At 32.2% G+C, this 13,104-nt stretch overlaps 1 protein-coding gene across 1 annotated transcript in view; it reads left to right on the forward strand.

Moving 5' to 3' along the window:
• Positions 1-13,104, forward strand: part of DNAH7 (dynein axonemal heavy chain 7) — a 107,048-nt gene that overhangs the window by 68,668 nt on the left and 25,276 nt on the right. Inside the window, 8 exon segments of the mRNA XM_040561511.1 lie at positions 1,135-1,315; positions 2,654-2,839; positions 4,976-5,139; positions 7,379-7,533; positions 8,434-8,624; positions 11,787-11,920; positions 12,615-12,650; positions 12,652-12,945. Coding sequence (XP_040417445.1) covers positions 1,135-1,315; positions 2,654-2,839; positions 4,976-5,139; positions 7,379-7,533; positions 8,434-8,624; positions 11,787-11,920; positions 12,615-12,650; positions 12,652-12,945 — 1,341 coding nt within the window.

Below are 13,104 nucleotides of genomic sequence, written 5' to 3' on the forward strand. Positions count from 1 at the left end.
ACTCATATCAGATATCAATGTTAAGGTGTAGAGCCTGATTTTCAGTTCTAGACTTTTCTGAGAAGGCATGGGAACAATATGTTCAGTTAGCAAATAAAGTTAACCTTTTAGAAAGCTGCATAGTGACAGAGGCATTATTGAAATGTCTTTGGAAGCTTCTGAAAGTCATATCAAGCCCGAAGGATATTTTTGGTTACATGTTGTATTTGATGCAGTGAAAAAGGTGTGCTTAGTTTTGATGATGTTTCCTAATTTGAAACATTAGGAACCCTCATTTAACAGTAAATCAGACTGGGATGACTAAGGCCAACTTGTAATTTGAAATTTGAGTAATGGTAAGTAGCACATGCTTTCATTTGAGAGGATGTTTGTTACTTGACAAACAAGATAAGTAAATGCATACTTGGTAAAGTTTTGAATTTGAGAACAACTTTGTAATATTATGAAGGCCTATTTTCAGAAAGAAAATTAACTAAAAATGTGGACCTTAAAGGGGATATGTAACTTACCAGTAAGAGAGGGGATTCACTAGTTATGAGGCTAATACTTATGGGATACTGTTTCAGTTGATCTAGGGCATTCTAGCATGTTTTCTTGTTTCCTTTTTTTTTTTTTCTTTTGGAAAGATAGTATGTTTTTGATTAATATGATGCTTCCAGTATTTTCCTCATGAAAGCATCAATGGAAAAGATTGAAATCCTCAAAGTCCTCAAAACAGGAAAATAGATTGTTGGATATGAAAAGTTTTTTTTTCCTCTCTCTCTCTCTTTTTTGTGTACAGTGTGTGTGTAACTTAATATGATTATTTGTGTGTTTCTAATGGCACAAATCTGTAATGGATTCTAAATTGTAATCAAGTGGGAACACAATTTGGAAGGCTAACCATTTTCACTTTAAAGCATTAGCTCTTATTACAGAAAATTTTGCAGAAACTGCTTAAGCCAGAAAGTATCAGCACAGAAAAAAGTGATGAATGCCAGTTGTGTTCAGATATCAAATAATGAAAAACAGAATGTTGCGTGAGCTACTGAGTAGTTATTTCCCTTCATCTTTCCTATGTTCATATTTTTAACGCTAACCCTGGATTGACGGTGTATCTTTCAGATGTTTAATTTATTTTTTGGCCTTATTTAGAGTGACAAAAAATGTTGCACCCAAAAAACTGAAGTTGAATGAAGCTGAAGGAAAATTAAAGACTGCTATGGATGGCCTAAGAAAGAAACAAGCAGACCTGAAGGAAGTTCAAGATAAATTGGCTATACTCCAACAGACTCTGGAATCCAAGAAACGGGAGAAGGCTGACTTGGAAAATCAGGTATATGATGCAAAAAATGAACTGTTGTTCTGTTCTTTTTTTTAGAAAAGATATTTAAAATTTGTTTCTCTCTCAAATGAGATTTCTCCTTTTAACTGCCAATACATTGAACAAGTCCTATTCCTAGATTACCATTTTTTTATTTCATTATAATGGTCTTGAAGTTACAAATAGGCAAAGCATGAGGAACAAATGCTTTAAAATAATGAAAAATGTAGATACTATGAATTTAGTGATACCCCTCTGCTGCATCCTCACTCATATCTGCTTTCCTGTGAGGTGGTAAATTTTTAATGATTGTACTAAAAATTTGATTATTTATTAAATTGTAAGTCAGTACATTTAAAGTTTTGAAAGCCTATTTACACCTTCTGTGCCAAAACAATTTTGAGAACGTTCATGGTAAACTCTGCTCCTGACACATAATAGCCATTATGTGTGCAGAGATAGGCAATGTTTTGAAGACGGTCATTTTTATTTATTTCTAAGATTTACAGTACAACACCATGAGGTTTTTGTTACAAGAATAGTATCAGAATTTGAAATGGAGCCTTAATTCTTGTCTGTAGTTAAACTCAGCTCTTTGTGTGTTTCTTCTGTATCCTGATATGGTAGTGTTTGGAAGAAGGGAGGACTAAACTACCTGAGCAGTTTGTTACTAGCATGGTGTAAATTGGCTGCTGTGGTTACCAGAAAAGAGAGAGGGTTTAACAGCAACAAGAGTTGGCAACATTTTACTCCTGTCCTGCAGCTGAAATGTGTCTCTACTACATAGTAAAGAACTCCAACAGAGCTGGATTAAATTCCTCTTAAATGATATTTAAATAATATTTTTGTTAGATTCTAAACAAACTTGGAAGGATGGCATAGTTGAAAACCTACAAAAGAAACGCGGATTATATATTCATAAGGAGGGTTTTTTTTTCACAGGAAAGAACATATCTACTTTCATGAAAGAAACAGTGATCTCTCTGAGATGTTTTTTTCTCTTGTGACATGTCAATCATTTCCTTGACTTAATATTTTCCAGATCACATGCAGAGCTATTATGAATTACATGTTTTATATTATTTTTCTTTCCTAATTTAGGTGAAAAATTAACTGAAATTTTATGGAATTTACTGTGTTTATTGAGATTTACTGTTTACTGAGATTTACTGTTTACTGAGATTGTTTTTGCTCTTTAAACAATTCTATTGTAATCAGAAGTTTTCTTTCTATTCCATGAAATTATATAGAAAACACCTGCACAGAAAAATAGCCTTTGAATGCTTTTGATGTTTGTAAAATATCTTTAAAGTGATCATGTAATATAATCAACTATTTTTTTTTTCTAAGGTTGACTTATGCCGCAAAAAACTACAGCGAGCAGAACAATTGATTGGAGGCCTTGGGGGTGAGAAAACTCGGTGGAATGAGACTGCTTTGGAGCTGGCAAGGCAGTACATCAATTTGACTGGGGATATACTTATTGCATCAGGAATTGTAGCTTACCTAGGAGCCTTTACATCCAGCTACAGACAAGTAATATGCACAGTAATTTTGTCTGTTTTGTAATAATCTAAATTTAATTCATTTTTATTCTACTATAAAGTTTATATTTTTAAATTATATTTTAATAGAATTTATAAGAACTGAAGCTGTATCATATGATTTTGAGTTTTGTTTATAAGTACTGTAATGTACTTAATGCTATGTAAAGGATAGAGTCCTTTGATTGCTTCTCTTCTTTAAAGCAATTGCCAGTAACTTTATTCCTCATGGCTCTGCTTTGTCCTATTCCAATCAATGGCTAAATTCTCTTTACCTTTAGGGAAGACAAAATCAGCTCCTACTTCAGCAGCAACACAAGCAAGTTCTGAACGTGGAGTAATTCTCTATAAAAAGAGACAAAAGATACAATAGCTCAGTAATATAGCAGATGTGCGCTTGTAACTCCCAGTGAAATAAATAGACATTCTGAATACTACAGAATTTTAACATGACCGTTGATTTTAGGTGTCTCAATTTTTAGATGTCAAAATTAGCTTGACTTTAAATTTTTTTTTCTCAACACCGAAACATCCCACTGAATTTAGCTGGAGAAATTAATGCCTATCTCTGAAAATCAGATCCAGGTTGTTGTAAGTTGCTAAAAACTAAGAGAAAAAAAAAAATCCATGCGTCTTATTTGAACATAGATGTAGATATAATCCTTACTTCTGGTTCCCCTTATTTTCTATCAAAGTATTTTGTCCATTTTTCTTTAGGAAATTTTATACTGTTCTTTCAAACTATTGTTTTCTTCATAACATAAATATTTTGATATTACTCTTTTAAATCTTTCTAGAATGGGAGTTTATGGTATGATTATTTATAGTGTAAATAAATAGCAGCATTTACAGTTCCCAATTATGTAATTTTTAGTGTTCTCTTTTATGGTTATAACCTGCATTCTAAGTAACTCTCACTTTGTGTCTGGGTAGGTAGGATTATTTCTGGTGAAATATCTGAAATGGTTCTGAACTGTATTCCTGGCAAGGGTAGATAAAAATGTAGATGATATTCATAAAAGACATGTAGAGACACATACATGCTTATTCACTAAAAATGAATACATGTTGGTTTCATATGAAAAGCTTAGTATAATTTCTCTCTGACTGCATAGGTTTTTTGTTTGTTTGGTTTTGTTTTTTTTCTTTCTGTGAAATAGTAGGTATGGATTCCTGGTTGCTAGTTCTTACTCTTATGATTGTGCAGACACACATTAATTAGGTAACTCAAGAATTGTTGGATGCACTTTTGTTCAGTTCATTTCGCCTGCTCTTATTCTTTTTATCCCTCTAGTTTTCACAAAGAAAAGGTTATATCTTTTGGAATATCAACCTTTTTTATGCAAATTGATAAATCCTTTATTCACCATCTCTGTGAATGTCTCTAGCTCTTTAGACCGTTTCCTTTAGCATATCTGTTTTTTGTTGCTTGGGGCTTCAACAGCTAGTTTATAGTTTAAAATACTATAGCATACTTCTTTGACCTTACACGTATAAGGTGTAATCATATATAAGATTGTGCCCATCATGTGAACAGACTTTTTCTATAAAATTTGTTTCTTTAGAAGCATTCCTTCTAGTGGAATATGCTTTTTGGTTTACACATATAAAGGTGTGTGCCTTCATTTTTATTATGCACCACACAAATTTATAATTTACACAACTATATTGAGTTATATGATACAACAGTGAAAAGCAACACTAAATGGTAAATCGTTGTGTTATTAAATTGTTAAGTTAGCTAAGTCTTGAAAAGTGCTTCTTATGTGTGTCCCAAGGGTTGAGTAATGAATTGTTTTTTTGTTTGTTTGTTTTTCCATTAGAATATGTGCATTTGTTCTACACTCATTCTATAGTATGGAAGACTACTGAGATGGTAATAAAAGCATACTAAGGTTCTGACCAAGTAAACTTCTATTTTATATATAGAAATCACATGCAAAGGCATTTTTAGAGACATTTTTAGGCACCTTAGACAGAAGCATGAGTTTCTTTACATCTGAAGATATAGTGATCTTGTATGTAGCAATTAGTACAGGAAATGTGTTGGAAAATATATATTTTTATAGTTTTGAAAATTTTGTGAATAGACAAAGCTTTAGTTAATGTTTGCTTTCTTCTTATCTAGATGCAAACTAAAGAATGGACATTATTTTGTAAAGCAAAAGACATTCTTTGTTCTGATGATTTTTCCTTAACAAATATCTTGGGAGAACCAGTGGAAATCAGAGCTTGGAATATTGCTGGATTACCCTCTGACACATTTTCTATTGATAATGGCATCGTTATCTCGTGAGTAAAAAATAATTAAATTCTTACAATGAATACTTGTTATTAAATACCTTCTTACAGCATGCTTTTCATTTAACTACCTGTGTAGACAGGGTTTTTTTTTGCTGCAGAGCTGGTCTAAACTGTATAGCTGGCTTAACAACCAAAGTTATAAAATTAAAAATGACAGGAATGTTTCAATTTATAAGAAAGAGTAATAATTCCTTTTCACTCTCCTCCTTTTTAATTTCTATTGATTGCTATTATGATACTACCTTTCTTATTTTTCATTTTTTCTTTTTCCTACAAACACGCTGCACACTGGATTGATTACTCTTCAGTTTAAGACATCCTAAAATGCTTCACTCAAGACGGGAAAAAAAATAACCTTCAAGTAAATATATAAGTATTTATGACAATACATGTTAGTAGTTGATCAAATCTTTATGCTGGAGTAAGAGGAAGCTATTCACAGGAGAAATACAAAGCAGTAAATATTGTATTCTGCAGCTTGGCTTTATCAGTATTTTAAAGTCATGAGAAATGCAAGAAGTGAAGGAATAGAATTTTCAATACTTTTCCTGTAGTATAGCCAATAGTTACGGAAGTAATCATCCCTCAAAAACTACAGCTCTTTTAATTTTAAAGAAATACGCTAGTATCAGTTGCTACCAAGAAGCATTTCTGCAGAGCAACTGAAGATTATTCTGCTAATCTTTCTACGAGGGTCACATACTTTTTCTGTCAGATGGTACTGGAGATTCTATATGTAATGTCTCAACTACTTTATATTCTATAAAGAGTTTTCCAGTTTATTTTGACAAGTGGTACAAGATCTTAACATCTAAGCTTGCGTTGTGACTGTTAAAAAAGAACCTCTCAGTTCTGTCCAGTATGCTTGCCAATACAATGCTACTGACTTTCAGCTACTAGGTTTTGTTCTTAAGGCAACTGAAGTGGAATTGACCATGAAACAATGTTGCTTTGATTGGTGTTCTCTTCGTGATTGCTACCTGTTCACTTCCATTCACATCTGTTAGTTCTGTCTTTTCTGTATAAAGAATAAAAACCAGGTTAATGGCTGTCAACTAGGCAGGTGCCTAAGTGAAAAACAAAACATTGTAAAACAGAAGTAATGCACTAGCTAAAGAACCTCAACATATTTTCACTTGACTTTAAAGTTAGAATTGATTGTATGTCTGGAAGCAAAACTTCTTCCTGAAGTTAGCAGATATGTGCTGGGATAATGAATGTAGTATGTAACTTCTGTAAGCAATTACTGTATTAATAATTCAATCACTCAGGCTAAGCAGTTGACAAATGTTAATGAATTCAGCACTTCCACAGTACATCTCATCACTTCACTTTTATAAAGCTTTAATCAAAATTCTCTTTGAAATAATGGAAGGATGATTAGCACTTTAAAACTAAATAATGATAGCTCTTAGTTTTGAAATATGAGATTTATCTCAAATTGAAAATACGTATTATGCGTGTAATTACATGTTAATGCCTAGCTTTTATTTTAGGGCCCCAAGAACCATATAAAATGCGTCTCAAGCCTTTTATAACAATAAATAAATTAAAAAAGCAGAATTAGAGATATTTTTGGAAACACATACGGTGATTGCTTATGCATTCCCATCAATAAAAAATGATTTTATTGTTGATGAAAACTCTGTGTGTTTGGCTGTTATAAGGGAACACTTCTTTAGTTAATGTAACTACATGTGGTGGAGAATACTGCAAAAAAATCCATGAAGTAGTTATCAAGTCTGGCAAAAAATAAAATCCAGAAGTTCTGCTTGTCCATTGCTGCTTTAGAGTTAGGATCTAAAAGGTAGATACCTATGAAGCTGCTTACATGTTTCCTTTTATTCTAACTGTAAAATCTCTCTTCAGTAGAAAATTCTATTAATTGGCTTGAAAATGCTAACTTATTTTTATCATTACTATATTAAAACTGTTCAAAATTTCCAAACTCAAAGTGGTATTTTTATTTTTAAAATGTTAAAAAATAAAGTGAGATGAAACTTTCTAGGAATTAAGTATTATTCTTAAGTACTTTCTTAGAATATCCTCCCCCTTAGAAAGGGGGATATTATTTATTGTAAATAAAGTATGTGCCTACTACAATTTTATACTTATGTGCTTTTGTTGTAATGAAAAAGTAAATAAATTGCCTAAAATATCTATTTTGAGATAAACATTTGAATAACTTTTATTTCAGTTTTGAAAGTTTGTATTTTTTTTCCTTTAGTAATGCAAGAAGATGGCCTCTAATGATAGATCCTCAGGGTCAAGCAAATAAATGGATAAAGAATATGGAAAAAGGCAATAGCTTGCATATAATCAAACTCAGCGACCCTCAATTTGTTACAACACTGGAAAACTGCATTCAATTTGGTAGTCCTGGTAAGTTATTAAGTAATGAAAGTGTAAATTACAAAAGAACCTGGAGAGGGCACAATTAACTAAAAAATGGAACTCCGGTGAGTGTCAAACATTTCTCTTTTTGATCCAAATTAGTGCGATAATAGTTGATGTCCTCACCCCAGGTAAAAAACTACTTCTCAGCACAATATAATCCTAATCCTCAGTTTAATTGGTTCTTTTAATTGCTCTATGAGACTTGTCATGTCTTTATTTTTATATTAAAATAATTTGATTTCTAAAAAGTAATGATGTATTTATTTGGCTTTTCTAGAGTATAAATTACTAGATTGCTAGACTATGATCATTTAATGATTCCTGTATTCTGCATAGTAATTTTACTGCAGTTATTTTACTCTTTTACCCTCAAACGTAAATAAATTAATGAAATACATGGCTAGCTGCAGCTATTTTTTAATGGATAACTGGACTACAAATAAAGAAATGGATTGTTTATTGTCAATTATTTCTCTCTTGATTTAGAGATTCTCATAGGTTTACAGAGAAAACAGAAGCAGACTTAAGTACCCAAAATGACTTCTATGCAACATGGCATTTAATTTGTTGTTAGGTCCCTTTTTAAAAATGGTAGCCTTAAACTGTTCTAATCCGCTGGCAGCAGTAATACTGGTAACATTTTAGTTGCTTGCTTGTAAATTGATACACTAATAATTAAGAAAATAAAGAAATTAAAGGTACAATTCTCTGCTTCATTGTTCAATTAGCTGAATACTCTAAGAAACATAACCTTATCTGTAGATATTGCTCGATTGATGTTTTTATTGTTTGCATGCTACATACACATTATATGTATGTATTGTAAAAAATATGTATATATACATATGCCAAGATAGCCCTGCTAACTCTTATGTTATGTTGAAGTGCTACTGGAGAATATTGGAGAAGAACTGGATCCTATCCTAGAGCCACTTTTGCTCAAACAGACATTTAAGCAGTCAGGAAGGATATGCATTTGCCTTGGAGACTCCACTATTGAGTATGCACCCGAATTCCGCTTTTATATTACAACTAAGCTGAGTAATCCACATTATCTTCCTGAAGTATCTGTTAAGGTAATAATCTTGAAAACAAATGTTCAAACTGTGTTTTAATTTTAAAATGATTCCTTAGCTACAATCAAGGAAGAGTTTCTGGCATTAGTTGATTCCTTCTCACCTGCTAACACTGCTCTTTTTGACACCGCTGGAAGCTTGGTATCATCTTGGAAGTGTTGACATTTCTCATACCTAATATTTCACCTTTCAATTCTGTCATTCTTTAATACTGTGATAATACACTTTTTACCAGTTTGTATCTCCTGATTCTGTTTAGTCACCTTTATTGTAAAAATATTTACAGGGACTTAATATAGTAGTCACCTCACATGATAACTCTAAATTAGACTTTCATATTCAAGATTTTTATTTGTAGGAGAGTTAGGGACAAGAGTCTGAGCAAATTTTGGCACTTTACCTTGTTTATAAAAGAAAATGTATTTCCAGATTTGTGTATTTGATAACAATAGCCATTTTTATTTTTCCATTAGGGGAAAAAAAAAGTTGTTTCCTACATGAAAGAATAAAATTGGTGGTTTATTCTTCTAGAAGTTGCTAGGGAGATGTATTCCACTTTTTATTCACCATTGCTTTTACAAAATTGTTTATAGAAAAATATAGAAAATTTACATGTTGGTTAAGCATAGGCTACTGAAACACAGAATCTTGAAATCAAAATTTTGTAAACTAATGTGATATTCAGCAAAATAGAAGAGTAAGTTAAGTTTTAACCATGAAGGAGTACTGATGCAGGAAAAATGCATGAAAAATAATGAAAGGGAATAACTTTGTTCAGTTCAATAAACATCACCTATATGTTGATCTTTTATCAAAGAAGTTAATTAGCTGCAGGTTCAGAAAAAAAGATGAAATATGAAAATGCAAAAGATTTACTCAGAGTACATATGCATTTAAAATGTATATGAAGATTATTTCCTAAGAAAAGTTTTTTATTTAACAGAATTAAAATCTCCTAGTTGCCAATCAACAGTCAATACAGACTTTAGTTTGTTCTATGCAGCCAGGTGTTAATTGCTGTAACAAGCAGCAGTTTGTGACATTGCTGGGTATACTCCTAGCTACACACACTGCTGAGCTAGCCAGCTAAGGTGGCTTATGTGTACGGAGAAGTAGGCAGAAAAATAACATCTAATTATTGCTGCTAATTTGCTAATATATAATTATTGTTGCTAATTGCGACACACATTGATGTACTTGTCCTAAAGATTACTCAGGAGCTAGCTAGAGAATCTGGTTATTATTATGGTTATCATATTTCATAGAAAAAGATTGTACTGAATTCTGATGTGTCTTACATAGTGAAACATTCAAAGACACAGAAAATATATTTACATGTATTTATAAAACGTATGTATATTTGCAATGATTAGACACTGAGTAGTTTTCCTCTGTTTCTAAGATTATTAGTCAGAAATAGCACAAGTTAAAAAAAAAAACACTAAAAAGATAATTTTCAGCACTGCTGGGGGGAAGCTGAGTTTTTATTTATGTCCATAAAAAATATAATTCTGTCTGTTGGGGACTAAGGAGGAATGCAGATTCTAACAGCACCTTGAGCTTAAACCTCAGAGTTTCAGGCATCCGAACCACCCAATGTTTCAGAGCATGGCAGCTCTGGTTGAAAGTTAACTCATAAAGCTGTATGTAGCTATCCTTCTACTTTGAGGAAAGGAAACTGAGCTTATGAAAGTTTCCTGATGTTTAGAAGCTTTAGGTACCTTTTATATTTCCCTTTAGACTACCAGTACTAAAGTTGCTAAACTAGATGGGGAAGAAATAGGCCATGATGCTAGTGAAGATACTACTGATTCGTAGTGTCATATATAACTGAATTTCCTCTCAAAATTCCTGTGCGAAAGAGCAGCGTGATGTGCTCCGTTCTCCTAAATTATTTTCAGATGAGGCTTACAATAACAAATGACTATTAATAGTAAGTGATTTATAATGATAATAATGATTAATAACTATTGATAACTTCAAGAATGTTAGAATACTATCCCTCCTAACTTTATAAACAAAACTTATGAAAAAAGACCTGAAATACTTTGACAACTTTCAGGTATTATTAGTGAAGGAAGCAGATCAAGACAAATCGATTTTACGTTATCCCATATCCTGACTGATCGTGAGGTTCAAGCTGAATGTTCTTTTGAAATAGTAGTCAACGATCTTCTGTGCCCACCAAGAAGCCCAAAGAAAATCTGTAGTCACTACTAGGTGGTTCCTTAAAACCAATTCTTTCATCAGTCTTAAGTTGATAAGTAAATTTTCTTGATTTTTGCACTGTGTGCATCAACTATTTTCTAGCCTCCTGCTGGCATTGTATTCTTCACCTTTCACATGTGCAACACTATGCTTTTCTACCACTTCAGCCAGAGGATATGGCTTTTACTGGATTGGTTATAAATATGTCACAGTGTAGGAATTCTTTTAAATTATATATATTTGTCACATTTTCCCATGAAAAAGAGAAAATTATGTTATGCTATTTCTAGGATACAAATGCCCTTGGTAATAACAACACAAATTGCATGTGAACAGGGCCATTAAAGGGAGAAAATTTATGTTGCACAGGCACTACTAGCTTGAAGTAGAACTCCAGCATGTATGTTTCCAGTTACTTTACAAAAACAGCAAAGATTTTAAGATGTTTCTAAACACCATAATATTTCATCTGTGTGGGGCTTCATCTATTATTTTCATAAAATACAGTGTCAGCATCCCATTTACAGTGGGATGTTGAGGTTGAATGATTTTTGAAAACAACAGCAAATTTATTTACAAAATCTGTATATTAAGTTGAATCTTCCATTCATAGAAATGTCTCTAGTGAAAACTATTTAATGCATATAGGTATAAAATGGGAAGATCCTTCTTATATGTACAATTGTTCACTCATGGCAGATGGACCAATCACTTGAAGCACTGAAGTCCATGTAATTTTGAGGAATAGAATGGAATTCTAACCATGAGAAGGGTGCAACAAGAATGTATAGCTTTCTGGGCTAATCCTTGTGTTAGAAAGCCAACTCCATCTTAAACCCTCATCTTCCATTAATTTACTTTCAAATTTTGGTTAAGAATATTACCTGAATAATTAAAATAAATAAGCTTTTGAATTGCATATGGCTCTCTTTCAAAACCTCTCTCTTCTAACAGGTAACATTATTGAATTTCATGATAACTTCAGAAGGACTGCAGGATCAACTTCTTGGAATTGTAGTTGCAAGAGAAAGGCCAGATCTTGAAGAAGAAAAACAAGCTCTCATCCATCAAGGAGCTGAGAATAAAAGGTATCAAGATAACTTCCCTTGCTAGACACAGAAGCAGGTCTTAGTGTAAGAAAATATAAAGCGTAGAAAATACACTTCATATACTTTATAACACGTATCAGTTTTAACAGGAAATTCAAGACTATTTTTGTTTTTTAAAGGCTGATTAGGATGCATGGTCTTACTCACATTCCTCCTGGTTTTGGCTTTCTTTCACTGACATGGTTTACTGTTTCTCGGATTATAATAAAATGTTAAAGAGCTTAATTTAGGGGGTTGTGTAATTGCAAAATGTAATTCCTGATCCTGTCCTCCATTTTAATATGTTCCTTTCATGAAGTTGTTGACAGATGAGTTGCTGCCCTCGCAAATTTTGATTAGATATTAACGGATTTTTTTAGACTTTTTTTCATTGTGTGCTACATTTGCAGTTATTGTACATGCAAAACGCATCTTTTCCCCTAGGTCAAAGCATGAAATGTGCAGCATTCAAAGTATTGTGGCACTTTCTCCCTTTCCACTTGCAATAATACTGTCAATTTTTAGCCTGAAATTAGCTTAATTTTTCAGAAATGTAAGGTAATGTTTAACAACCAAAAAAAAAGTTTTATTATATAATATACCTAGCACAAATAGAATCTACACATTATCTTTTATGGAAACTAGCAGAAAATTACTAATTTTCATATGTGAAAAAATTTGTATGTTATTTTAGGCAACTAAAAGAAATAGAAGACAAGATTTTAGAAGTTTTCAGCTTCAGGAGGAAATATTTTGGAAGATGAAACTGCTATTAAGATATTGTCTTCTTCCAAAGTTCTGGCTAATGAGATTTCTGAAAAACAAGCGGTGGCTGAAGAAACAGAAAAGAAGATTGATGCTACTTGTATGGGCTATCGTCCTATAGCTATCCATTCAATCTTGTTTTTTTCTATTGCTGATCTAGCCAACATTGAGCCTATGTACCAATATTCTCTCATGTGGTTTATTAAGCTTTTCATCATGTCTATAGATAATTCAGAGAAATCAGAAGTTTTACAAACAAGGTAAGAGTGATAATTTGCCATTTGTAATTGATGTATTCACCGTTACTCCAGAGATGTTACCGTCATTTCTCCAAAGTGTATTGTGTCAGGCATTGCATTTTAAAATATTTTTTGTACGTCAGATTTTTTTCTGGAAGATAATTTATTCATAGAAACAAA

The sequence above is a fragment of the Cygnus olor genome, chromosome 6 (genome assembly GCF_009769625.2).
Source record: "Cygnus olor isolate bCygOlo1 chromosome 6, bCygOlo1.pri.v2, whole genome shotgun sequence".
Classification (NCBI taxonomy): Eukaryota; Metazoa; Chordata; class Aves; order Anseriformes; family Anatidae; genus Cygnus; species Cygnus olor.